The sequence below is a fragment of the Heterodontus francisci genome, chromosome 32 (assembly GCF_036365525.1).
Source record: "Heterodontus francisci isolate sHetFra1 chromosome 32, sHetFra1.hap1, whole genome shotgun sequence".
Taxonomy (NCBI): domain Eukaryota; kingdom Metazoa; phylum Chordata; class Chondrichthyes; order Heterodontiformes; family Heterodontidae; genus Heterodontus; species Heterodontus francisci.
This window is the reverse complement of record NC_090402.1, coordinates 31,657,400-31,681,380: the sequence shown is the minus strand read 5'-3', so window position 1 is coordinate 31,681,380 and position 23,981 is coordinate 31,657,400. Positions and strand designations below refer to the sequence as shown.

The window sequence follows — 23,981 nt, the reverse complement described above, 5'->3', positions numbered from 1 at the left end:
CACTTGAACCCTCTGTTGATAGCTGGTGAGGTGGAGGTGCTGCTTCAATGAAGTGGGCATTGAGAGTTGTCCTGTTTGCCACTCCAGGGATAGAAGGGCAATCTTCCATTGTGGTGTCCAGACTCTATAGTGCATCCACTACCTGAAAGGCATGGGAACAGATGGCACAACTGAAGAAAGCTGTCATTGGAAACCTACCCAAAGGCTACATCTTTTAGATACATAGCCCACCTACGCATGCCACAAATTGTTGCCAATTAACCCTGGCCTATACCAAATCATCAGACGACTTTATATCTCTTTTGCAGATGAGCATACACCCCCATAGGGAACATTTCAGTGCTGTAACTTACAATGGAAAGCCTTGGCACATGCACATCTTCACATGTACAAAAAGAGCAACGCAACACAACTCAAATGCATGAAGCAGGGTCTCTTAACCACATCCAGGATAGTGTCCAGCTTTGATGGTTGTTTATCACTGTGCATGTGCTCCTTCACATTACAACATAACAAGACAATGGGATAGATATTCAACTTTCAAAAACCAATGGAAATGAATATTGGGTGGTTTATATAATGGTGTGCTGCAATATCACTTTTTCCATGCAATCTACTCCTATGTCGCTGCTTGCATGACTAGATCGCATCTAAAGCAAGGATACCGTGAAATTTGTAAACGTTGATGTTCAGAGAGTCTTGGGTGTACTTGTACAAGAAACACAAAAAGTTAGCATGCAGGTACAGCAAGCAATTAGGAAAGATGTTTGGTGTCTCAGGGAATCAAGGGATATGGGGAGCGGGCGGGAAAGTGGAGTTGGAGCCCAAGATCAGCCATGACCATACTGAATGGCGGAGCAGGCTTGATGCGTTATATGGTCCTCTCTTGCTCCAATTTCTTATGTTCTTAGGATTAGGGAGAACAGCTTGAGGTGAGATAAGGAAAGGATGACGTAAGAGCCTGATTAATCAAGGGCAGAAGGTATGTGCCTAGGCTCACGCAGTTGTATAACTTTAAAGGATGTTTCACCCCATGGTTTAGGCAAAGAACTCAACATTTTATTGGGTAGTTCAAAATAAAGAAATTTTTATATGACCATAAGGTCCTTTCAATAATCCATCCAGGTCCACCCCGAAAAAGGATATAAAATAAGCCTTTGGGAGACCACAGTGAAGTTAGGCAGCAGAAAAGAACTCTTAAGAAAGTCCTTGGTCCAACACAACTGAGAAGTCAGAAAGACATGGCGCACCAAAAAGTGGAAGAAGAGAGAGTTGTTTGTGTAACTCAACTGTCCTGTCTGACCTGCTACATGTCACAGTTGTATATTTTTGCTGTATAACTAATGTGTTAAATTCTGTCTTAAATTCTAATTAAATTCAACATACCTACCATTGTGGTTGCAGTCGACCCTGATTGATTAGATATTGATATCAATTATCTTCCAAAGATTAAAATTATTACAACATGGCAGATGAAATTCAATGCAGGAAAGTGTGAGATGATGCATTTTGTCAGGAAAAATGAAGAGAGACAATACAACCTAAATGGGGAGGTGGTGGTGTAGTGGTATTGTCACTGGACTAGTAACCCAGGGTATTGCTCTGGGGACATAGGTTCAAATCCCACCACAGCAGAAGGTGGAATTTGAATTCAATTAATAAATCGGGAATTAAAAAGCAAGTCCAATGATGGCCATGAAACCATTGGCGATTGTTGTAAAAACCCATCTGGTTCACTAATGCCCTTTAGGGAAGGAAATCTGCTGTCCTTACCTGGTCTGGCCGACAAGTGACTCCAGACCCACAACAATGTGGTTGACTCTTACATGCCCTCTGAAATGGCCTAGCAAGCCACTCAGTTGTATCTAACTGCTACAAAGTCAATAAAAAGGAATGAAACTGGATGGACCACCCGGCATCGAACTAGGCGCCGGAAATGACAATGGCAAACCCAGCCCTGTTGACCCTGCAAAGACCCCCTTACTAACATCTGGGGGCTTGTGCCAAAGTTGGGAGAGCTGTCCCACAGTCATACTCACAGAATCATACCTGACAGACAATGTCCCAGACACTGCCATCACCATCCCCGGGTACGTCCTGTCCCACTGGCAGGAGAGACCCACCAGAGGTGGTGGCACAGTGGTTTACAGTAGGGAGGGAGTTGCCTTGGGAGTCCTCAACATCGACTCTGGACCCCATAACCATCTCCCCTTGACATTCAATGGCATTACCATCGCTGAATCCCCCACTATCAACATCCTAGGGGCTACCATTGACCAGAAACTGCACTGGAGTAGCCATATAAATACTGTGGCTACAAGACCAGATCAGAGGCTGGGAATCCTGCGGCGAGTAACTCACCTCCTGACTCCCCAAAACCTGTCTACCATCTACAAGGCACAAGTCAGGAGTGTGATGGAATACTCTCCACTTGCCTGGAAGGGTGCAGCTCCAACAACACTCAAAAAGCTCAACACCATCCAGGACAAAGCAGCCCGCTTGATTGGCAACCCCTCCACAAACATTCACTCCCTCCACCATCGACGCACAGTGGCAGCAGTGTGTACCATCTACAAGATGCACTGCAGCAACGCACCAAGGCTCCTTAGACAGCATCTTCCAATCCCGCGACCTCTGCCAACTAGAAGGACAAGGGCAGCAAATGCTTGGGAACACCACCACCTGCAAATTCCCCTCCAAGTCACACACCATCCTGACTTGTAACTATATCGCCATTCCTTCACTGTCGCTGGGTCAAAATCCTGGAACTCCCTTCCTAACAGCACTGTGGGTGTACCTACCTCACATGGACTGCAGCAGTTCAAGAAGGCAGCTCGCCACCACCTTCTCAAGAGCCATTAGGGATGGGCAATAAATGCTTGCCTGGCCAGCGACACCCACAAGCCATGAATGAATTAAAGAAAAGGTATAATTTTAAAGGGAGTGTTTGTACACAAATCTTTACAGGTGGCAGACAAGTTAACAAAGCAGTTAATAAAGATCCTGGCTTTATAATGGAGACATGGAGTACAAAAGCCAGGAAATGATGTTAAATATCTCTAAAACACTAGTTCGACGCCCGCTGGAATATTATGTTCAATTCTGGGCACCACACTTTTGGAAGAAGTTGAAGAGTTTGGAGTGGGTACAGAAAAGAGATTTACCAGAATGGTTCCAGGGATGAGGCATTACCGTTACATGGATAGACGAGAGAAGCTGTGGTCCTCTTTAGAGCAGAGAAGGCTAAGAGGAGACTTGATAGAGTTGTTTAAAATCATGAAGGATTAAGATAGACTAAATAAAGATAAACTATTTCCAACAATTGAATGGACAATAACCAGAGGACACAATTTTAAGGGTGATTGGCAAAAGAACCAAAGGCAACATGACTAAATACCTCTTTATTCAATGAGTGATCATAACCTGAAATACATAGCCTGATAGGGTGGTGGGTACAGATTCAACAGCAGCCTTCAGAAGAGAATTGGAAACTAATTGTAGGAATATAGGGAAAGAGTGGCAGAGTGGCACTTAACTGGGTTGCTCGTTGAAAGAACTGGCAAGGACCCAATAGGCCAAATGGTCGACTTCTTTGCTCCGGCCAAGTAAATGAGCCACTGTGCTAAATATCGCGGCGGCTCCGGAGTAAATCTTGCGTGTGCGCACCGCCATCATTGAAACTCTCTGCCGATTTCAGCGACAAGCTGGAAAAATTCAGCCCAGAATGTTGTGTTCTGCTAAAATGTGGGTTTGCCCGTGTAGTTAGAAAATAGGTGAAAGAAAAGACTTGTCTTTATACAGTGCCTTTCACAACTGTAGGATGTTCCAAAGTGCTTTACAGCCAATGAAGTAGCGTTTAAAGTGCAGCCACTGCTGTAATGTAGGAAACGTGGCAACCAGTTTGCACACAGCAAGCTCCCACAAACAGCAATGTGATAATGATCAGATAATCTGTTTTAGTCATGCTGTTTGAGGGATAAATATTGACTAGGACACTGAGGAGAACTCCCCTGCTCTTCAAAATAACGTCATGGGAATTTTTATCTCCATCTGAAAAAGTTTAACATCTCATCCCAAAGACAAACCTCTGGCAGCGCAGCACACCTTCATTAATTGCACTGGGAGCATCAGCCTAGATTTTGTGATCAAGTGTCTGAAGGGAAACTTGAACCCATAATTTTCCGACTCAGAGACAAGAGTGTCAACATTGCTTGTTATCTGAGGCTCAATCACTAGGGCACTGGGCATTCTCCCTCCGTGATGCTTCACTAAACTAACACTGAAGTGTCAATAAAATGCTTTGTGAGTTAACGTTGAATACAATGAAGCCAAGTGTGAGCACAGCTACATTGGCAAGCTTTCATTCTGTAGCGATATCCGGTCGGGCAAATAACGGGTAACCGATGCAACGCTCATGGGGAATTTCTCTCCAACAATGCTTAAGGAGCATCACCCTTGCTGGCACAGCTCTGGACTGTGGTATCAATCTCTAAATGTTTAATTTTCATTAATAGCTTTGCCTCCAAAAAATGAAAAGCAGATACGCTCAGTTTAACCTCCATTATACCCTGCTGGAGGGAGCAAAAGTAGAGCCTTCAGGTGTATGGTCTTGCAACAGTATTTACCCATGCAAGTGACAATTATTCTGCAAACCTATGCTGTTGTTTGCCTACATGGAGCCTAAAGTGACTGCAGAAAATAGAGCCTTTTGGTCCCAGGAGTAAATCTTTGATCTAGGATCACTTAACCTCTTGACCATACAATGCTTATGGGGAAATGAGCAACATGAAGAAAGGAAAGGACAGGATTCTGTGAGTCGATGTACACTGGTGATGAAGACACATCCTTATCGCTCAGTTAAAAAGAAACGCTCCCTGTTTTATTATACTTAGAGAAAATAGTGAATATTATTTTAATTTTAATTCCAGCCACACAAAATCAGTTCATAAACTCTCTTTATTACACCACATTTAGCCAAGGTGCGTATGCTGTTACAGATAATTACAAACTCATTAGGAGGAACGACAGTGTGAACTGTGATAAATAATTAAAATTAATTGAAAGCAGGGCCTGCTAAGTGACTATACACTTCAAACCCAGTGTAAATTGCACTTGGTACATGGTCTACAGGGTGAGTAGGTACAATAGCAAATGGCAGATTTGCTAGTGGGGGGAGGAGGGGCGATTTGGTGGGAAAGGAATCATGAATCTAGAAATAATTCAATAGTGTAATCAATAACGAGACTTTACCAGAGACTTTGTAAATTGATCTTAAAGGTCATGGGAAAGCTCTTTGCTATTCTTGGAAAATATTTGTGATACATGTATTCCCATTAGAACTATTTTACTGTAACTTTAGACTGGTGAGCTTAACTAAATCACCAAACTCTGGGAGCAAGTCATTCTGAAAGCAACTGATTTAGTTTCTATTGGGGAAGATGGGTGGAATTGTAGAAGAGGATTTCCAAAATCACTGGTAAAGATTCCACAATCCCACTAAATAAGAACGGAATTTGATTTATTACGTCGCCTTAAATCAATCAAAATTAAAACAGGTAGATTGCGGAATGTGATCTCCAAAACACTGGCAATAGAATTTGACTTTTTCAGTCATTATAAAGCAGGGGTCCTGATTATTTCTCTCATTGGACGATAAAGTTACCATTTGATAACAAAGCTTAGATTTTTCTGTGAAAAGTAGTTAGACAAAAGATCATCGACCTTTGGTATTCATATGCTTAACTGCATTCCTGCAACTAAGATACGAAACCCAAATAGCCATTCACCTGAAATCAACTTTGACTCCTATTTTGAAAAATTGCAGAAAGAACATCCATAATATCCAGTGTATTTTAAAATGAAGGTGTTTCCATAATAATTAAATAGCTTTTTAATTCGCAGTTTTGTGAAACTCTTGGATTTGACAGCCAAACTATTAATGGGGAAAGCCATTACTATTTACAATATATTAAAAATACAGTTTATAGTTCTGACGAGAGGTCATCGACCTGAAATGTTAACTGCGTTTCTTTCTCCACAGATGCTGCCAGCATTTGCTGTTTTTGTTTAAATTTCATTTTGTTTGTTTCAGAAGATTGTGTCTTAGTTACAGGACCACAAAACCAACTGAATAGTGCAAAGAAGGATAGTATCAAATCCGATAATTATGAATGCATTGTGCATCAAGCTTATGCTACATAGGGTGGTGAAATGAGACATTTATTCTCACAAGTCAGGTGCACGCGATAATTCCCAGGTGACAAATTCCTGAATTTCACAAGAGGAAATGTAAATCATGTAAATCATATCAATCATATTCCCAGCAATAACATATCTTATAAATGATGTAACAGTTTAACTATAACATTATACCAATATTTATAATTATTGGAGAATTGTATTAATAATGGGAATGATTAAGTAACTATAGATGGGAAAAGTGATATTCAGTCCTACCTTAGCAGCAGCTTGCCCAATATCTTCACCAGCAGTCCTGGAAGACAAGTGCAAAGTTATATCTTGTAGCCTACTCAGCGTAGTAAGTAACCCTGCCACTTAATAGCATCAACGAACAACTATCTTCTGTCACATCATGTGACAAACTTCCCATGATTTTAACAATGTGCTACTGCAAGTCAAGGAGCTTGATCAACAGTGCATAGTCAGTTGACAAGGAATTATCTTTGATCATATGTGTAAGGATAAATCTCCAACACCAGTGTTCTTTACCTCAGCAAGCTGCTGGAAAATTTTTGTTTGCATCCTTTTTGCATTTTTGACAAGAGTTTAATCATTTTTCTGTAGAATGGCAATCAGCAGCAAATCAATTGTATTCAAGGCATCGGTGAGTATAACCCCGCTAGCCTGGTAATCCTTCTGCAGCAATACAGAAGTTGTAGGCCAGTTTTGCACTTTGAGGGATAATATTTATCAGTATTTGGTTTTTTTTGAGTCTGTCAGCTTGTAATAAAATCCCAACCGATAATTCTACAGTAGAACAAAGACAGAACATATAATCAACAAATAGGTATCTTCCAGATGTCCACAATCATCCAACAAGCATTGATGCTCTGAGTGGCTATTATATAATTTCTGAGGTCTTGGTGCACAGTTTGTATCAGATTTGTTCATGAAGGTTACATCATAAGGCAGGAGACTGAAAACGAGGGCACTTCAGTACTCATGGAACTAAAACACCATGTTAGTCCGCCCCATCCTTTGCCGGGGGTGTTGTGGGGGGGGGGGTGGGGGGGGGGGTGGGTGGAGGTGGAGAGAAGTGGGGGAAAAAAAAGTTTTCCAAAAAAAGAATTCTTCACAGAAAAAACTAAATTTGAAAACTTTAATTAGGATGACTCCTTTATAAGGTGAATTTTGCTCTTTAACACATGTCCTTGTTATATAAATCTAATACAAATATATTTTGTATTTGTATGGTTATTACACTCATGTGTAAAATCTTCATGGTTTACTCAAATGTAACTTCTACATAAATACAACAATTAGAAGTTTCTTAGATATAGACCAAAATAAGTTAGTTGCTGCAAAATACCCAGTCTCTGGCCTGCTCTGATAGCCACAGCATTTATGTGGATAATCCAGTTGAACTTTGGTGAATGGCAACCCCTAGGATGTTGATGGTAGGTGATCCTGCAATGGTAATGCCACTGAATATCATGGGGAAATGGTTAGGCTCTCTGTTGTGTAGACAATCATTACCTGGCACTTTCCCTGGTAACATTCTATAAGTTTACAACCCTTGTGTACAGTTTTCTTGAATTGTTATCTTGCATTAAGCACACAAAACTTTTAGTGTTGCCTCATGTTTTTGAGCTTTGACCATAATGAATAGTGAAAATAAGTTTTGTTAATCATCTTTGAATTTCTAGAAATCTTGAGTTGCATCATCCCCAAACCTTTTTCAAACAGGACAAGATCAATTTCTTAACCATTACTCATAAGTTACATTTTTGATACCTGCTCTATAAATGCCGAAGTGCAATAATATCCTTCTTGTGTTGAGATGACTAGAACTACATGCAGTATTCTAGGTGGGGTCCAACCAACACCCCTGCAGCAGCAACAATAACCTGGATTTATTTGTTTGCCATCCTCTGCTCTTGTAATCTAGAAACTAATTTATCTTTTTTTTACTCTGGTTTCATTGATTTTTCAATAACAACTCCTATATCTCTTTCCTGATCAGCAAACTATAGAAATGTACTCTTCAAATAACGAATAAACCGAAACATACAAGGGCAAATCTAACTAACTGCAAATGCTGTTAGATGCCCTGCTATAGCAAATTATGGCCCAGTTCAAAATTGGAATATTTAGTGTTATTAGTAGAGAAGACTAGAAAAAAAAAAGGAATTACAGAACCCTGGAAGTAATTATTCACTGCTTTAACTAAACCAACAGAGTTAAGTAGCATTTGAAAAATATATTGTGGTACAGAAGGAAGAGAGCATATTGCCTGTTGTCATGAACGTACTATGCTGAATGATGATTTTTAATTCATTGGTTGGAAACCTAAATTAAACTTTTAAAAAAGCTGGAAACCTAAACTCAACTTTTAAAAAGAAAGCAGCTAAGATGGCCACCTCAATTCACACTGAAATACCTCACATTCCAAAGTATCAAGGTGGCGATGCATGTCTGAATAGCCCTCATCCAGAACAATGGCTTGACCAGTTTGAATGAGCTACCTGGTATCGCATTCATTAGCAAGATATTCAAAGGCATCTTCGAAAATTCACCCTAGTGAACCTCAAGGGGTAAATATTGAAACAATAAGACCTGAGAGACATTGAAATTCTTGGACTTGGATATCATTAAAGTGCAAAAGAGAATACACTGGGACAATCTGTGGCAGTCTCTCCATCTGTGTGAAAACTTGGAAGTTACTTTTGAACACATCAGACAAATATCAGTTTTTAACCAATGCAGGACCCAAGTGGGTCCCTCTCGCACTCTCTCTCTCCAGGCAATGCTAAGTTTCAAACCCTATCTGTGGGCTGCAGACACAGAGACCCTGGAGGAGAAAAACCATCGGCATCACTGTCTCCAAGAAAACCCTGAACCAGGTGACCACCTTTACCAGCCAGAAAATTCAGGACCACGGGTTTAGCTGGATGACAATTAAATTACCAGACTCCATAGATTGTATATTCTTTTATTTGTTCTGGACTCGAATCCAATCAAGCTATTCTTCAACACTCTGTAACCTACATGTGTGTAAGTGTGAAAGTTGGAGCGTCGTTTATTATTTTTACTTAGATCGGGTTTTGGTTTTAAGTACAATAAACTAACCTCTTTCTTTTTTTAAACTCTAGAAAACCTGTCCAATTGGCTCTTTTATGATCATAGCACATAATGGGCTAAAACACCTCACTGAATTGGTAAGCACATCCACTGCTTCAAAGAAATAAACACTGTTGTGGTCAAACGAGGAGAGGGACAAGAGGGGAGCCCTTTGACCCCTCCTCACCTGATTGTAACACCGTGAATATTTCTTTGCTGATGCTTGATGATAGTTGATAACACTTGTGCATATCAGCTAATCACTGAGTCAGAGCTTGTTGTCAAAGTAACAAAGGCTATTGGCACATGCTGTTAGTTATGGATAAAAAGCAGAGCGACTTCAGATGATGAGCAGATGTATAGTTAAATGTGAATATGCAAATGTTGCTGTCCATGTTGTGCTGCTCCGTTATTAGCTTGGTGAAAATGGCATCTCGCCCTTCGCCTCCTTTTTTTTTTTAAGCAACTTTCTGCATTTGCCACAGAAAGTTGTCTCGTCATTACAAGCATAAGTACACTTTAAATGACGTGCCAAGTGTTAATTACTTCCAAACTCTCTAGAACCAAAAAATAACTATCCCGAGTCTAAAGCCTCATTCCTTCAGGTTTTGAATTTTTCAGGGAATTTTAAAGAATGTCAAATTTTAATTTAAATGGTTTTTCTTATGATTCCTTTGTCTCGCTCTCCTAATCCGATCATCCTTTTCCTCTATTTCTCTTTCTGAACCTGATTTGTCATACCTCCCTTCTCAGGCCTTCTAGTGTTTATTTTACAATCCTTAAATCTCAGCGGGTGTCTTGTTCACTCAGGTCCAAACTGTCCTGTGCCCTCCTTGCACTGTTATCAGCTTGAACTATCAGCAACTTTGTGGGCAGATTTTTCTTTTGAGTTGAAGGGGCAGGGGCAAGTCTAACCAACAGCAAGAAGTATTATATGCCCTGCCACAACAAATCCTGGCACACTACCTCCAGTCAGTCAGTTTCTAAAATATATACGAACATATGAATTAGGAGCAGGAGTAGACCACTCGGCCCCTTGAGTCTGCTCCGCCATTCAACAAGATCATGGCTGATCTGATTGTAACCTCAACTCCACATTCCCGCCTACCCCGATGACCTTTCACCCCTTGCTTATCAAGACTCTACCTACCTCTGCCTTAAAAATATGAAAGACTCTGCTTCCACTGCCTTTTGAGGAAGAGAGTTCCAAAGACTCACGACCCTCAGAGAAAAAAATGTCTCCTCATCTCTGCCTTAAATGGACGACCCCTTATTTTTAAACAGTGACCCCTAGTTCTAGATTCTCTCACAAGGGGAAATATCCTTGCCACATACACCCTGTCAAGACCCTTTCAATCAAGTCACCTCTTATTCTTCCAGCAGATACAAGCCTAGCCTGTCCAACCTTTCCTCACAAGACAACCCACCCATTCCAGGTATTAGTCTAATAAACCTTCTGCTTATGGCTCTAACTTAGGTCTTCTGAAGATATTTTGGTGGATGCTACGTAAAATATTTGTGATATAAATACAGTTATGAATTCAATGGTCACTGTAGCATGAACTGCAGAATAAGGATCTCAATTCCACTTTGTCACGGCAAGATACATTTGACTCCCCATTTAGCAAGCTAAAAAAAATCATGTGTCAAATTAAGCTAATAAAATCAGTGTTAAAACAATTTCATGCAGGACTCTTCCCTGTTTCCCTGCTCTATCTCTACTGATTTTGCGGATGTTATCAAAAGGGATGCTATACCTTTTCACTATCAATGGAGGTCAATTCTTCAAATAAAGTAGACTCTGTGGGCTGATCTGGATGAAATGGAGTATCGAAACAGAGTAAGGTTAGTGTAGTGGACAATAAAGCAGCTGACCATGTTAGGGATTGTATAATGGGCAGTGAGTGAAGTGACCGAGTAAGGTTAAGATGGTATATTCAACAGTTATCAAAGTGACTGAGCTCAGTGAATGGGAGCATTGGGATGATATAATGGTGAGTCAATAAAGTGACTGAGCAGGATAGGGGTAGTACAATGCACTGTTAGCAAATTGACCAAACAAGATAAGGATGTGATAATGATTGTTTAACAAAGTTACTGAGATAGGAATGATGTAGTGGAGTTAGCAATCTATGCAGGGTGACATTGTAGTAAATTATTATCCATTTGGTTAAACAATATGACTGTAGAAGTAATCTTTTCTGCATGCTATACTTGCATTTAAGAATATTAAGAACCTTACAGAAGTTTTTTGAAATGGGCATGGTAAATTTGATCATATACGGCATGAACAATTTGTTATGACAGTCCTACTTAATTATTCTACAAACTCAAACAAGAGTAGAAAAAAGTATCTGGAATCACTGAATTTTACAAACTGTAAGATCTAATTGATTTATTGAAATGTTTTGAGCTTTCCAGAGCCTGAACAAAATATACAATGGTCAGCAGATGAAAAGATCAGACTATTTCATGATGTTTTTACTGAAGGTTAGTCAAAGTTGTGCTTGCTGTACACTGTAGTAAAATCCATTTGTTTTATAATCAGTCACACCGACATTAAAGTTAACTGTAAATTCATTCACTCAATGTAAAACAGGCAAAATCAATTCAGCTGCCTGTTATATCTAAATCAATATCGACCATTTTACAGTATCACCCAAAGTCAAAATTAACGCCATAGTTTTTCGAGAATGTCTTTTGCCTGGTTAGCTGTGACATTAATATTGTGGTTTGAAAGTGCAGGGAAATCATTTTGTGACATCGTGTACTAGAGTTTTGCACTGAGGATTGACTGAAAATGCGAACCATTATAGCAATATGTTAGATGAAAGTTAACTAGCTAACTGATGCACATCAAATGGGTTGAAATTAAGTTTTTTCCATCCAGGAGCAGCTTCAACAATAACAATATGTGGTACTGTGGAAGGCTCAGGCATGACTGTGATAACATGATGGGGATCAAAATTCATGTCCTTTTACTCTTGCTGCTCCCATTTCCATTCTAAAGGCAAACAACTCAAGCTTTAAGCTGGAATGCCTCGTAATGGTGTTGTGATCACCTGGTTCATGGCTTATATTAATATTTTAAAGGTCACTTTTAGTTTTGGGAAATTAAATGTGTAGCTGTAAAAATTTCAAAAGGTTGCAGACCACCCAAGATTTAAAGTTCAAAAATCTCTCAATGAGTGCTTACAGAGACAGAGTTAGAGAGCCATAAAATCACAGGTGGGTTTGTTTATTTGGGCAGTTGGAACCAGAAAGTTTAGAAGAAATTGCTCTGTTATTGTTAGCAGTATCAATTATTCATGTGCATATCAGAAATCAAAGATGTTTTGGGAGTTGGAGGTAATTAGCTTAAATTGCTATCTGGGACATCCCACATGTACCACTTTGCTTTGGCGATTAGATGATGCAGGGGGCACCTGTTGGTGTTTTGATCTGTGTGCTTGCTGACAGACAAGTAGTTGGCTTCAGACAGGCCATTGGTCACAGAGAAAGCTGTTGGCTTTGGGAGCAGCTGGACTCAGGAGCAAAGAGGCCATCGGGTACCAAGGGTGGCTCTGTTTTGATAAAGGCCTATGCTAAAGCTGGGAAGTCCAGATTCAGGATATGATCTGATAACTCAGAAGATAGCTGAAAAATCAAGGAAATCGAAGTGAATTCCTAAGAGTTGTGGCACACTTTGGATTGGTTCCAGCAGATGTGAACAACCCACCAAGATCCTGTAACGTATAGGGGAAATTCTTGGAGTGGAAGTAAGAATCAACTGGGAGTGTGCTGTTAAAACTAAAATCTTAAAATATAAGTGTTCCAAATTGTCATGTTAAGTTAATAGTGTTTCGCTTTGCTTGACTCTCGTACAGTAAAGTTTTTGTTTAAAACGTGAAATCGTGTGGCGTAATTCTTTCAGTAATAACTTCCAAAAAGAGAAAGTTGAATTCCCAGTTAATGGTTCGTAACGGGATTGTAACAAATTGGGGGCTTTTGGCGGGGTTTTGAATCCACAGACGGAGATGGGTTTGCTGGGATTTGCTAAAGTTTAAGCGAGCAAGATTTCAGGATGACTTTTACAGTATTTATTGAGAAGCATAATGGCTTTGTCAATTGCTAAGACTTTTCTGGGAAAGGAAGATTTGTCCCTGAGTGTATTGCAACAATCAACACAAGTTAGGTTAATGTCATTAGCAGAGAGTTGAAGATAGAGTTAAAAGCAGGGGCTAAAAAATCCGTAATAGTGGAGACTTAGGAATTTGAAGAGTGGAGCATTTGGAATTAGAAGAGGAAAAGGTTGACCCAGATAAAACACGGATCGAGTTAGCTAGGATTCAGTAGCAAATGAAGCAACTTGAATTGGAAAAAGAAAAGCAAAAGTTTGAACTCAAAAGAGCAAAAGAAATGGAAATGAAAAAACTTGAGCTTGAAGGGGAGGAAAAAGAACAACGTGGAAACTTGAATTAGAGGTTCAAAGAGAAAGGGAAGCAAGACAATTTGAATTGGAAATAGAAAGGCTTCATTTACGTGTACAGGGAATATCTGATGGTTTGGATGATGATTCGTGTTCAACTTCGGGTTTTGATGTGACAAAGAATATTTGCCTTGTGCCTAAATTCACCGAGGAAGGGGTGGAAAGGTATTTTGTCTCATTTGAGAAAATTGCTACAAGGTTAGCTTGTCCACGAGAAACATGGAGCATTATTTTGTAAAGTGTCTTAAATGGGAAAAGCCTTGAATATTTATTCAAGCCTTTCGGAGGAACAGTCTTCAGATTATATGACAGTTAAAAATGTGGTACTTAATGTGTATGAGCTGCTTCCAGAAGCTTCTCGATTGAAATTTTGAAATTGAGAAATCTCCACTTTCAGAAAAAACGAATGGATTGTAATTCACATCTACTGGCATGCAAAAGCCAGAGGAACTATCAGAATCATTGTTTACCCAGGGGCATGGTAACAAACTGGATTTTCATACACAGAAGATAACTTTCAGAAAACAACACAAAAAGTAATATTAAGTCTTGCCTTGGCTCTTCAACAGTTTGAAGTATATATTTTGAGTAATCAAGGAGAAATATTAATTTACACTGATCATAATCCACTCACGTTTCTGGAAAAGTTTCGCACAAAGAATCTTCGGTTGTTTTGCTGGAGTTTGATGCTGCAGCCTTTTAACTTAAAAATAAATTCATATTGTAGGGAACAGCAACACAATTGCTGATGCTTTACCTAGAGTGTAACTGTTTTTTTTTAAATCACTTACAACTGTCCTCAAAGAGATTTACAAAGTTCATTGGCATGCCACTGTTTTGGAAGTGTCCTTTCCATCTATTAAAATGCTATCATCTTTTGGTCAAGGACATGGTTCCTGGCTACGAATTCAGCAAAGGAATATTGTAAAGATGGACTATCATGTGGATAATGAGAAAGACTGTTATGTGTATTACATGTGATAAGGTAGTTGTTTAAATGTGTAGCATGTTATGTTATTTTATTCTTGTTGGTGCAAATGAAATAACATCACAATGGTGATGAATTTTTATTTTTTCCAAGGGGGAAGGTGTTATGATCACCCAGTTCATACATTCATTAGATCATGGCTGATAATGTAGTTGTTGATTAATCAGCAATTAATCTTTATAAATGAGTCTATAACTGACCAGTTCTCACCTCTGAGTTGGAAGATTGTGAACCAGACATGACACAAGGAAAACCCTAGTGGTGGGAACCATAGGTCCAAAGTCACATGTTCCTCCCAAGACATGCTACACTTACCACATGTGATGTCTCACATTACTCACTGTATCCAATTCCCACTTCTTCATTTTGAACAGCTTCTTGTTCAATTACATTCATTATTTCAAAGATAACTACTCGGCAGAGACCCACTGGAGAGTCTATTCAGGGTATTGACAAAGAAAAAGAGATCCAGACTCAAAGATTTTTTAAATAAAAAACAAAATGATTTAATTGATCCTGAATTTTCAGGCTTAATCACCCTTAGCAGTTCTCACAGCTGGTACTGCTGCTGCTTAAGCCCTATATCATGCATAATTACTGTCAAGAACTCAGTTATAATTAACTTTAACAACCTATAACTACAGTAAATAACTAACTAACATTGATCAGAACATACATTAATACTTCCTAACATGCAGTAAATGCCCCATAGCTCATAATATGTAACAACGATATGGTCAGGTTATAAAGGATAATAATCAGCAAGGCCTTTTATTCATGGCGATTGAATAAGTGAAATTTGTCCATTATTAGAGATTTTCTTCGCCTGCATTTAGTTGGTTTGTATTCCAAGTTTTAGCCCTGCACAGCTAGGATCATTGTCTTACTCAATCACCAGAAACCAATTAAAATTGACATTCATAAAGAACTATTCTAAGACAAAAAATTAAAACATAGTCTGTTCCTACAAACTCTGGAAAGAAAATAACTAAAATGTAGTGGTTTTGACTGCATAGCTCCCATAATACAAAGACATCAAACATGCAGTACAACAGCAATAAATATAGGAATCTCAAGTGTTCTGGACAATCAAAGGCTAACACATTCCTAATAACAGCTATGGCAGTTATTCTGTGCACAACAGCTACTTAATTAAACAATAAACTTAGAAATCCCCAAGTTTACAAGGCATTAAATGGCTCCCACATGCAGAATAAATACAACGGCAATAGTCAAATCATGTGACACAGATACTGCAGAATTCAAGGAACCCTTTGTTTTATTAGCACTGCACCTAATGTTTGAGACTTTAATGAAGAAATAGTTCACAAAGATAGGTGATGTGTGAAGTAAATGAAGGCAGATGTATATTGTTATTGATAAGATAAAATAGAAAATGATTATGCAAAAAGGTCCTTTGCCTAATTATGTAGCTCAGTCATTAAGGTCCCAAAGACATGACTCCTTCACTCTCTAATGGATAAAGAATTGATTCAATTCCCTTTTGAATACTGAAGCGCCTGACATCAACTAGACAATTATAAACAAGAGATATTTCCTTAAACCTAACACTTGGCTTCCTCAGCTTGACAGCATCTCTTGACTCCCCTTCCTGGCAGACTCTCCTTTTTTAGCATTGTTACTTAATCATAACCTTAGATCCTGTTCATCCTTAATTCTTATTTCCAAGCTTCCTAATTCTCTTTTCATAAGCAAATGATTGAAAGCACAAAATCATTTTTGCTGCTTTTCTGAATCATTTCTGCTGCCGCAGTGCCTTTTCTTAACAAGGTGACCATGGTCCTGATATTCCACGTGTTCTTTTGGTTTCCCACTGTAACTCCAGTTAGAGCACATGAAGCATTGAGGCATTTGTTGTGATATGGCATTGTAAAAATTCACTCAATACATTTACTTATAAATTCATAATTTAATTCAGAATGTGGATGTACTTCAGCGATTGAAGCTATGACATGTTGTTGAAGCTAAATAGAAGGCATTTTATTCTGCATTTGTTGTGTTGCACTTCACATGGAAGGGCTTGTTACTGATATTGGGGACCCGAAATGAAAAAGTGTTTCATTTCCTCACATTAATATCCCTCACATTAATGTAACAGTAATACTCTCTACTTAAGGACCAAGATCGAACCACAATTACTATTTGAAGCATCAAGTCACTGTGGAATCATTTTGTTCACTTTCCATGCTCCATCAAGTTTCGTCTTCCAGTGCTTTAGACTCCCCTAAACAATTCCAGTAAACACTATTCCTGTATAATGCCTTTGTAGTTCTCCCAATTCCAATCATGTTGAAATTACTAACCATGGCAGCACACTTCCTGCACCTCCTTCTGGTTCCTTGCACTTGCACACTTTTTTCCTTCTCCTTCCCTCACATTTACTGCCCTCACTTCCATACACACTCTGCTTCTTTCTCTCACTCTGCAAATTATTTTGAGCTGTCAAACACGTCTTCACATTCCTTCTACGGGCTGCATACTAACACACACCAATTTCAGACCAGGCAATTCCAGCAACAAGCAGAAGCAATATCAAAATATGGGAGGGGAAATAAAAGTAGGCAGGGATCAGGCTTTAAAATCAGACAGTATTCATTAAAAAAAGTCTGGTCTCGCCGAGGAAGCTGCATACAGGAAGGATAATGGATAATAAAAACGAAGTCGTGAAAATGGCTGCAACCATAAAAAATGGCCAAGGAATATAAACATGGTATCTTATAGAAACACGAAACATAGAAACACAGAAAATAGGAGCAGGAGTAGGCCATACGGCCCTTTGAGCCGGCACCACCATTCAATACGATCATGGCTGATCATCCAAACTCAGTACCCTGTTCGCGCTTTCTCCCTGTATCCCTTGATCCCTTTAGCCCAAAGAACTATATCTAACTCTTTCTTGAATATATTTAATGAATTGGCCTCAACTGCTTTCCGTGGTAGAGAATTCCACAGGTTCACCATTCTCTGGGTGAAGAAATCCCTCCTCATCTCAGTCCTAAATGGTTTACCCCTTATCCTTAGACTGTGACCCCTGGTCCTGCACTCCCCCGCCATCGGGAACATCCTTCCTGCATCTAGTCTGTCCAGTCCTGTTAGAATTTTGTAGGTTTCTAGGAGATCCCCTCTCGTTCTTCTAAAGTCTAATGAATACAGCCTAATCAACCCAATCTCTCTTCATACATCAGTCCTGTCATCCCAGGAATCAGTCTGGTGAATCTTCGCTGCACTCCCTCCATCGCAAGAACATCGTTCCTCAGATAAGGAGACCAAAATTGCACACAATACTCCAGAACTGGTCTCACCAAGGCCTTGTATAATTGCAGCAAGACATCCTTGCTCCTATACTCGAATACTCTCGCTATGAAGGCCAACATACCATTTGCCTTCTTAATTGCCTGCTACACCTGCATGCTTACTTTCAGCGACGGGTGCACATGGACACCCAGATCTCGCTGCACATCCCCCTTTCCCAATCTATCGGCGTTCAGATAATAATCTGACTTTCTATTTTTGCCACCAAAGTGAATAACCTCACATTTATCCACATTTTATACTGCATCTGCCATGTATTTGCATACTCACTCAACCTGTCCAAATCACACTGGAGCTTCTCTGCATCCTCCTCACAGCTCACACTCCCACCCAGCTTTGTGTCGTCTGCAAACTTGGATATATTACATTTAATTATATATCATTAATATATATTGTGACTAGCCGGGGTCTTAGCACTGATCCCTGCAGAACCCCACTAGTCACTGCCTGCCACTTGGAAAAAGACCCATTTATTCCTACTCTTGGTTTCCTGTCTGCCAACCAGTTCTCTATCCATGTCAGTACCTTACCCCCAATCCCATGTGCTTTAACTTTGCACGCTAATCTCTAATGTGGAACCTTATCGAAAGCCTTCTGAAAGTCCAAATACACCACATGCACTGGTTCTCCCTTATCTACTCTACTAGTTACATCCTCAAAAAATTCCAGTAGATTTGTCAAGCATGATTTCCCTTTTGTAAATCCATGTTGACTTTATCCGATCCTGTCATACTCGTCATCCTGTTATAAATCATACTTTTCAAACAAACAGCGAAGAAAAAATTTAGCAAGCCGCTCTACTGAATTGATTTATATTCTAGTTAGACGCCCAATGACTCATTTCTCAACAAATATTAATCATGTGATGATATTAGAAGTATTGTTCCAGAGCTGAAGAAATGAAGCCAGGACTTACCCTGCAGAACCACTGAAGGCCACAGTCTCACTGAGCTCTGGGCCTGTAATCCATTTAGTCTCGTCCACTACTGTCCGAGCATGAGGTAATCTCCCAACATCCTTTATTGTCATCATGAGGTGGCGTGAAGACTTTAAGATTTTCACAGCTTCATCGTGGGGAATATTGAGAAAACTTCTGCCATTCACCTCTATAATCTGGTCTCCAACCTAATAAAAGACAAATCTCACAGTTACTGTGAACTATTAGAAATATCAAATCTTGGAATTAACTACAAAACAGCATTATAAGCCTAATGTGATTACATTTTCAATTCCTCACTGATAGCTTTTTTTGTTGCAATTTGTTTCAGAATAATGAATGAGGATGCTGAAATGGTGCAGTTGTACAGCATGTTGTTCTTTCTACAAGCTGCACCACTGTGTGCCAAATTTGTGCCTTCAGCTCCAATCCATGATGAGTTCTCTATCCCAGCACCATTAGCTGAGGAAGGCATCTTATGGGTATCAGGCCTTGTCCGATAGGAAGAACGTTAAAACTGCCAGGTCAAATAGCCAGAGCCCAGTCTTATTCAACTTCCTACAGACAGCTCACAGTCAAGCCCATCATGTGTTTGGGAACTGTGTAAATGGAGGGAAATGATGAAAAATGGCATCAAAGAAAATTAATTTGTTCAAAATACCTGAATAAATGTCAGTTTTGGGATTTTTGATCACTTTTTGTTTCCCTGTGGAAAGGATTTTGGGATTGAGTTAGATTGAAAGGTTGTATTTTCAAGTAAAGTGCACTTGCACAAGTCTGGAGAAAATAAATATCTGATGTAAGGTGGCTAAAATGCTAATGTGCTAAGCATTTAAGTTGTTTCCCAAAGACTGTAAGCAATTTGTTAGCCTGTCGATCACCTCACACTCATCGTCTTGGGAAATCAGTGCTTCCATGCACTTGGCAAGAGTTCTCTGGCATAGGACCACCCCATTGTGAACAGAGGAAAATAAAGGCCAGAATTTTATTCCTCCCAAAAGAGCGGGCTGATGGTGGGAAAGTCGTCAAATGGAGTGGGAGGCTTGGGGGGTCCTTCCAGACCCGCTCCCACTGCCAATTTATGCAGGGCAGCGAGAAACAGTCCGCCCGCCCAGGCCAATCAAGGCCCTTAAGTGGCCAATTAACGGCCACAAGGGCCTCCACCCATTGCCATGGGGATTTTACAGTTGACAGGCGGACGGCTGAGGCCTCAGAAAATCCACTTGATAAAAGGTAGGTGGCCTTCTGATAGCCTGGCCAGTGGTGTGGGGGTGGGGGGGGCCTCCTGATCAGGCACCCGGTCCATGACGGAGGACCGCCCCTGAAGCCCCAGCTGGCCGCAACTTCCAACACACCCCCTTCCCCGCTAATAGACCCCCCCTTGCCTCACCGGGGCCCAATCAATTGCCCCTGGCGAGGCCCCAAAATCTTACCTCTTTTCTGGTGCTCCCCGCCATCTTCGTTCTTGAGCTGGGTTGCAGTACCAGCAGTGGTCACCACTCCCGGTGGTGCTGCTGGGACTATGAGCTGCCGGCCAGCTGATTGGCCAGCAGCTCCATTAGGCAGGATTTCCTGCCTCAATCAGGTGGAAGTCCTGCTCAAGACAAATTAAGGGCCTGGGGATCGTAAAATCTGGTCTGGATCGCTAGGCCTGGCAGAGGCTGGATCGCCACCAAACAAAAAGCTGCAAGAGAAATTAGTCGTGCACTCTACTGTCCAGTTCCTAATACAGGTAGTATAATCTGTGTTGGACTGTTAATCACTGCTTGAGTTTTTGACTATAGTTTATCTGAAAACTTAATAAACTTGTCCTTTCCTTTATCTAAATAAAGTTGATTCACAACAAAGCTTTGCGGCCAAGTCTGTTCCTGCCTTAGAAGGGGGCATAAACTCCCACTATTTAATCTTACCTCACAGAATATATGTATGCAGAGGTAGAATGCAGGGCCATAAGCATTCCAGGTTTGCACCTCTCTCAAGTAAAGAAAATGGCAGTTGGCCGAAAAGTGGTATTCATAAAAAAGGTCCAAGAACAGAAAAGGGAAAATATAATTGGACACTGGGAAAATGTAGTCACATGTTCAAAGGTTACATTGAAACTATAAAACATGGATTCAGCTTCAGCTGGAGTATTGTGGTGAATTCTGGGCACCACACATTAGGAAGGATGTCAACATTTTAGATAGGGTCCAGAAAAGATTACGAGAACAGTTCCAGGGATGAGGGACTTCAGTTCCACAGTTAGATTGAAGAAGCGGAGGCTATTCTCCTTAGAGAAGAGATTCAGAGGAGATTTAATAGGGGTGTTCAAAATCATGAGGTGTCTGGTCAATAGGGAAAACTGTCCCCATTGGTGGAAGGGTTGAGAACCAGAGGACACTGATTTGAGGTGAGTGACAAAAGAAACAATGGCAACATGGGGAATTTTTTTTTTAATGCAGCAAGTGTTTAGAATCTGGAATGCAGTGCCCGAGAGTGTGGTGGAGGCAGATTTAATTGTAGCTTTCAAAAGGGAATTGGATAATTATCTGAAGAGAAAAGATTTGCAGGGCTACAGGGAAAGGACAGGGGCATGGGACTAGCCGAGTTGCTCTCGCAGAGAGCCAGCATAGACATGATGGGCTGAATGGTCTTCTGTGCTGTAACCATTTTATGATTTGATGATTCTGTGAGAAGATGTTGTATTAGTGAAGGTATGTACAGCAGTTCTGAATTTATTACAGCAAACTTAAATTATAATACAGTCAAAATGGTAGGCAGGAAATAAGATCTGATCCATCAAGCAGGACACAGATGTGATGTCTAAAATATAAAGATTAGACATCCACTATCCACCAGCACCCAAGTAATCTCCTAGGAAGAAAAACAAAAAGCCCATTTAAAAACAAACCCAGTTAGAGGAAAATATCTGTAGAATTCCTTTCCAACCCCCATCACGATGGTATATTTCCTGTAACGTATTGTTAAAAATAATATGACAATAAATAGATTCTGAGAGATAATCCAATATACTTCCAAGTCCTCCATTGGTCACATCCTTTGTCGTGTATTAAGAGTCAGTCATGCCTTCTGATATGCATCGCAAAATTGGTCGTATATAATGAGATTAATAACTTTATATACCTCACCCAGTCATGGTTGTGTGTCATTGGCAGCCTTTATTCTTTCGCATGAAATTATCCTATTTTGCTGGGCATTAAATCACCAAGCATTTTTACTTTTCAAGAAATCACTGATAGCTTTGCTGCTCATCATTAAATTATTGATATACCCAGTGATGCCTTTAGCTTCCAATAACATTGAAGAACCACCATAACTTAAAAATGGACCATTGCCAGCACAAAAAATATCACTGCCTTACAGAAATGCTCACATTAACAGATAACTTATGGTTAATTTTAGTTACCAACACAGTCTTGACAATCAGATGGCATTCAAACACCACTCAAGTGATGTCTGTAATTCCATTAGCGGCAGCCATCATACTTTAAGTACACAAACGTCAATACAATCTCATTATGTTGTACATCGCTTCTCTAATGTGTCTTACAAAATAAATAAGTAATGTACAGCCCTTCTCTATCTTCAGCAATATTTCCTGTTTTATTGTGCCAACCATAATACCATAGTGCTGGATACTTGACTCTCATTTACATTTATGTCTTCATCTCAAGCTGAATTACAATAGGCACATCCAAAATAGCTAGTGAGCGAAGGAAGGAGTACTGCAGCAAACTGGGAATGAGGAAGGAATACAGGGAACCATATCTGTCAAACATGCCTTTCATACTAGGTGGACTGGCTGTAACTGATGACGTTTACAGGATGCAAGAATTTAACCTCCAAACAAAGTTGAATATCAGTCTTTGTGTGCGCATTCGTGTCCAGGTGGGTGGTGGTTGGACAGCAAGGGGGGTGGAGGAGGGGAGGGGGGAAAGGAGGGGATTCATGCAGTTTTAAGCTAAATAAAATAAGGTGTTAAAAGTCTTTCCCAACACTCTTTATTCATTCTAATGAAAAAGGCAATTTCCAGCAACCTCCTATGGTCTCAAACCAACCATCACATGTGTGGAGTATATGAATTAGCAGGATAAAAAATTTACTGTTTCACTGCTGGATTTTACACTGGAATTCAACATAGGCTGACTACCACACAACTTCTGAAACATAATGTCAGACTACATGAATCTGGCTGAAGTTACTTGTTGCATTTACTTGAAAGAATTCTCACTATATGGAAGCAAAAGAATCAAGGCAGAATAATCAGCAATTCAGTTATTAATCACAACTTATTTTTCCAGAGCCAAAACAATAAATTTCTGAAACCTTCCAGTTAAAGTGATTTTCAGAATCCAGTTACTGAGTCTGTGACAATCACTTCCTGGCTAACTACTGTGATGTGGAAAGCAAGGTAGATACTAGAAATGGAAACTGCAGAACATAAGAAACCAGCTACACTTATACATCTCCACACAGGTTTTTGACACTCATTTCAAAATAAATTCCTTTACATTAGGAAAGCAAACATGTTCATGAATTTTAGGCTGGAATTTTATGTTGGGCGGGAGGCCTCACCCAGCGGCCAAAAGGTCGGGGGCGCGCCCGCCTCCACCAGACCTGGGGAGCCATGCTGGGATTTTCCGCTCCCCAGGCCCTTAATTGGTCTTGGGCGGGACTTCCACCACCTTGAGGCAGGAAGTCCGCCTAATGGAGCTGCCGGCCAATCAGCGGGCTGGCAGCTCTTAGTCCCAGCAGCACCACCGGGAGCTGTGGTCACAGCTGGAACTACAATCAGCCAACGGAAGCAAGAGGAAGAATGGCCCTGGCACTAAAGTAAGTTTATGGGGCCTCGCTGGGGACAATTGGCCGGGCTCCAGCCAGGCAAGGGGGGTGGGGAAGTAGGGGGGTGGGGAAGTAGGGGGGTGGGGAACTAGGGGGGTGGGGAACTAGGGGAG

General features: G+C 40.3%; 1 protein-coding gene across 1 annotated transcript in view; it reads right to left on the bottom strand.

Moving 5' to 3' along the window:
- whrna (whirlin a) overlaps positions 1-23,981 on the bottom strand; it is a 205,482-nt gene that overhangs the window by 80,204 nt on the left and 101,297 nt on the right. Inside the window, exons 5-6 of the mRNA XM_068011888.1 lie at positions 19,006-19,214; positions 6,457-6,493 (exon numbers count right to left, since the gene is read on the bottom strand). Of these exons, the coding sequence (XP_067867989.1) occupies positions 6,457-6,493; positions 19,006-19,214 (246 nt within the window). The remainder of the gene's footprint in view (positions 1-6,456; positions 6,494-19,005; positions 19,215-23,981) is intronic.